This window comes from Mya arenaria, chromosome 15, assembly GCF_026914265.1.
Source record: "Mya arenaria isolate MELC-2E11 chromosome 15, ASM2691426v1".
NCBI classification, from domain to species: domain Eukaryota; kingdom Metazoa; phylum Mollusca; class Bivalvia; order Myida; family Myidae; genus Mya; species Mya arenaria.
In genome coordinates, this window is record NC_069136.1 from 23,730,618 (window position 1) to 23,735,389 (window position 4,772).

At 38.2% G+C, this 4,772-nt stretch overlaps 1 protein-coding gene across 1 annotated transcript; it reads left to right on the forward strand.

Moving 5' to 3' along the window:
- Positions 1-406: 406 nt before the first annotated feature.
- On the forward strand, positions 407-2,914 carry LOC128219216 (uncharacterized). The gene is made up of 2 exons (XM_052927030.1): positions 407-721; positions 2,576-2,914. Exons 1-2 carry the CDS (start codon positions 407-409, stop codon positions 2,912-2,914), a joined length of 654 nt encoding a protein of 217 aa, XP_052782990.1.
- The last annotated feature ends 1,858 nt before the right edge of the window (positions 2,915-4,772 follow it).

Below are 4,772 nucleotides of genomic sequence, written 5' to 3' on the forward strand. Positions count from 1 at the left end.
CTCATTTTCGAACGGAAATATGAAAATCTTCGATCTGATCTTTTGTCAGCAGTCTTTTATCGCTGGTTTTCAGACATTTACGCAAACAAATGCTCATTCCAAGGCAAAACATATAAAAACAATTGTCAGAACGGTAAATCTGTGAGAGTGCAGCCTTAACATTTCAAAGACTTCCAATCTGCTTTAATACGACTGTATTGAAGAATGTAAATATTAGATGTGTGGGAATTAAACTCACGCCAATTCCTTTCTAAGGTGGTCATAACTTCAAAAATGGTCTAAATCATCACCTCGTCAACTTTAGTTACAACCACCGCTTGCTCAGTTAATGGTGACCCGTTGCAAAGTTTGAAGTGACAGGTGACACGTGAACATTTGGATGCGGAGTTCGTGGCACCACGTCGTCATGAAGCTCTGCCTGATGCTGGTGTGCCACTCACTGCTCCAGCTACTGGCGAACGTCAGAGGAGACATTTCAGTCCAAGACTACAGCAAGTACACGGGAAGTTCCGCTATCACCGGGACCAGCTTAGGGAAGACGTCCGCACGCTCGGTAGTCCGCTGCAGCACGTTGTGCTCGCGTCACGAAGAGGAGAAGGGGGAACGTTGCCATGCTGCTCGCTACCATGGTGAAACACGTGCCTGTGAATTGATGTCACGTAGTGGAGAGGGGGCGGAGGAATGGCTCGTGGACGGACAATGGAACATTTATGTTATCCAGGTATGTCTTTTTATAATGTCTGGATTTTAACCGAATTTATTCAATAATGTCAGACCGGACATATTTACTTCAAACTTTAAAATGCGTTTCAAACAAAATATGACTTGTTTAATCAAATTCTTCAAACGGTTGTTCCAATTAAAATGAAAACTGGCCCATTACTGTATACTAGAATGTTAAAGGTGATACAAGCGTTCCGATAAAGATGTACGCTACATGAACGTGAATTGGAACAGTATTGGAATAAGCGTTGCAGCGTCAAATACTGAATGTTTTAAGAAACATAAGCCACTTCATATTTCACTTTAATAATTGTATTCGATCTGCCTCGGAATTGGTGTTAAAGAGGGCTTTACTTAGGGCCACAATCTTTTGACAGAACCCTCCCTCAGAACCGAAATTAAAATGGGTTTAAATTGTTGGCAAGGTGTTTTGGGTGTTTTTAGTCCGAAATGGTGCATTTTGAGCGTATTTTGTAACATTCTTTTCTCCGGTGTTCGAATAAAAAAGTAAATTAAGTTGAATCTAGTGGGTGCATACACTCGGCCATTTTCAATCGAAAACAACCTCGGATATATATGGACGGTTTACACTGTCTTTACATTTTACTACGCTGCAAGTAGATCGCATAGAAATTTTATTTTGAGTAGTTAAGCCTAAGGTCTAAACTCTTATAATTCTTAATGAGTTATGCGATAAAACACTTTATCACGTTCAAACGCTACTATTTATTATTATTATCATTATTATTATTATTATTATTATTATTATTATTATTATTATTATTATTATTATTATTATTCTTACTATTACTGTTAGTAGTAGTAGTAGTAGTAGTAGTAGTTGTAGTAGCAGAAGCAGTAGTAGTTGTAGTGGTAGTAGTAGTAGTAATGGTAGTAGTAGTAGTAGTAGTAGTAGTAGTAGTAGTAGTAGTAGTAGTAGTAGTAGTAGTAGTAGTAGTAGTAGTAGTAGTAGTAGTAGTAGTAGTAGTAGTAGTAGTAGTAGTAGTAGTAGTAGTTGTGGTAGTAGTAGTAGTAGTAGTAGTAGTAGTAGTAGTAGTATAAGTAGTAGTAGAAGTAGTAGTAGTAGTAGTAGTAGTAGTAGTAGTAGTAGTAGTAGTAGTAGTAGTAGTAGTAGTAGTAGTAGTAGTAGTAGTAGTAGTAGTAATTGTACAGACTTCTTTTACTATTGCACCGGCCTACATCCAAGGTTGTTTAAGACTTAAAATGGCCGAGGTGTTCCGATTGGTCCTTTTCACCGAGTTATTGTTCTCTTCATTCGTTAATATAAACAAATTCACAGGTCAAAATAGAGTTCTTGCCTTTAAAATCTGGGAACAGGTCCCATTAACTGGACTTCTTAAATAAAATCTGAATTAATTTACCAATTTTGGAATTAACCTATAGGAATCATTCCTCGTTTTGTTAGAGTTGAGAGGGGAATTTTAATTAACGATGTCCCGAGACTATCCATGGACGTCAGCCCGTAAAGAGTTAGATTGCTGGGTGACATGCATATGTTGTAAATGATTATATCATTGTTGAATGGTCTTTCATTGTTAGGTGACATAGATTCATTAAAGTAAACAATGGTTTTCCCCTATTATCTGTTTCTATTTTCTATTTATAACATGTATAAAAGTATTAGAATAAGCAAGGTTAGAATATTGAATTACCAATATTTATACATTTCCAGTTCTGGATTATGTTTCAGGGTATACATAATATGACTTTGTTCATTCTTTGTTTGTTAGAGAGTACCATTATTTCTCTAAATCGTTCACCTTTTCTCAAACCACTGGCTAAACCCAAGAGTTAACGTATGCAGGTCAAATACACAAAATCATTGTTACAGGGCGTTGCTGCGTGTGGCGAGGGCTGGCACGCGTACGAAACTTCCTGTTACTATGTCTCAAATCAGGCAGCAGTGGATTGGTACACGGCTCGGGATAGTTGTATACAGATGGGCGCGACACTAGCCGTCATTACTACCCTGGGCGAGAATGGCTTCCTGAAAGGTCTTCTGGAGTCCGTGTACGGATCACACTACTATTGGCTTGGGGCTAATGACGTGCTTCAAGAAAGCGTGTTTAAATGGGAGACGGGGGAAGATTGGGCTTCACTGCTTGGGCAGTGGCCCCTTGGGTACAACCCCTCGGGTATTCTGGGTACAACTGCCTGGGTATCTGGGTGATCGGCTATGATGGGTGGTTTGACTATCTTTGTGACTATGGGACCTGGTACGTCTGTGAGAAAAATGCATAGGAAATCATATACGTCCAACACAGGAAGAACACCTATCATGTTCGTGAAACAGAACTGGTGAACCATTTCTTTACGTTTGGTGTTTGTTTTTATGTCAACGATATATGTTGCTTTTAAGCAGTTAACAGCTATAAAACTTTAGTACACAATGGCGTTTTGTAAACGGTCATTTGATTTATCAGCGAGCACATACCTTTCTAATGGTACCAAAATTGTATGCCGTTACCAAGCATCCACATTTAACATTTAAAAGGTATACGAGCTATCAGATAGCTAGCTTATTTGTGGATAGGATTCCTTAAATGTTTATTGTTTTTGTTTGGGATTAAAGTGACACTCTTATTCAAAATCAATACATACACATGTATAACAAACATTATTTTTGAGTGATACACCTTTAAGTACTTAAAATACTAAATAACGCATTTATGGAAAATATTAATTACTGATTGTAACCGTATATGTTATAGCTGAAAACGCAAATATATTAAATGATTGGTGAATGCTAAAATATTTACTGTGATCTACTTTAGTCTCATAAGGTAGATATACCATGTTTTCTGCACATTTCCTTAAAATTAAACTCGGTTTCCTTTATAAGAACCTTTGTTGTCGACATTTATTCATCATTTTTGGTATATCAAAATATTTGTATTAATTGTTTTAAATTTCATTTGGGAGCAAGTGTGCATCTTTACTACCTACGAAAGGTTACTGGAAAATTGATTAGAATCTATTCAACTTTAAAAAATATTATAAAATAAATATTAATATTCCACCAGGCGTAGGGACAGAGGATTTAAAGGAAAACACAGATAGGTCCAAATTACAACCATTCACTGAGTCTTCTTCTGTCTGTCCTTACCATCCCTCTTGGAGAGCCTGTCCTTTCTCCTGTTCCTAGGAGGAAACTAGAGCCTTCTAGAACAGTTGAAGCAGCAGGTCCGTCAGAAGATTCTGATTCTTTTTATTTGTCTTCTGTCCGCTACATCATCCAACAGCGTAGACCTAGACTGACTCCTCTTCCAGACTCCAGACTGTCGTTTCCCCGTCCTGTCACTGTCAAACCTACAAACACTTATATGAGATTCCTTCGAGGGATGCGAATCCTCCTTCATTTGTCTCTGTAGATCCTGGTCGAGGTGGATATGCTAGTTCGGTTGTCCAAGAAAAACCATAGCCCATGTTAAGATGAGTGACGAAAGCACCGGACGAATATGGAGAGGAGCTCCCTCAACAGTTATTTGTGTAATTCCTGTTATCATTTAACAGTGTGAAATGCGAATGGAAGATGCTTTTTCTCCCACCTCAGCTAAACAAACTATAGAAAAACTGTATATTTCCGCTGAAACTATTTTGTACGTAGAAGTTGCATACGGATTCTTTTTTATCATTGTCCATTGTGCAAGCTAAGAATTTCCACCATGGCCAAATATTTGGATCTAGATATGTGGGTTTGGAGAAAGGATGGTCCACACTCGTACGGTTGATTATACAGCTCAGTCTAGGTAATTTAGTAACGCAAAGCAATCTACTTTGATAAACTTGTTTTGGTCAAATACTTTCGGCGTCCATATTCTGGCATCATCTTTGTTGTTCAAGTGTTCAATTCGTTGGCTGTGCAGCCTTCCTTGCGTTGGATCGATGAAGTACTTCGCACTTTGTCGGACGGTTGATGCGGTAGCTGGCTGTCATTTGCAGGGCTTTTCCACCCACATGGAAATCATCATGTGGTGCCTGTGGGTTTAAAGCAAAAGTCCACATTATTTTGACTTTAGACAAACAAC

Excerpts from the sequence above, each read along its gene's own strand:
- LOC128219216 (XM_052927030.1), top strand. The coding sequence starts at position 407 with ATGAAGCTCTGCCTGATGCTGGTGTGCCACTCACTGCTCCAGCTACTG. Across the intron at positions 722-2,575 it reads GGAACATTTATGTTATCCAG|GGCGTTGCTGCGTGTGGCGA; the intron begins GTATGTCTTTTT and ends TCATTGTTACAG.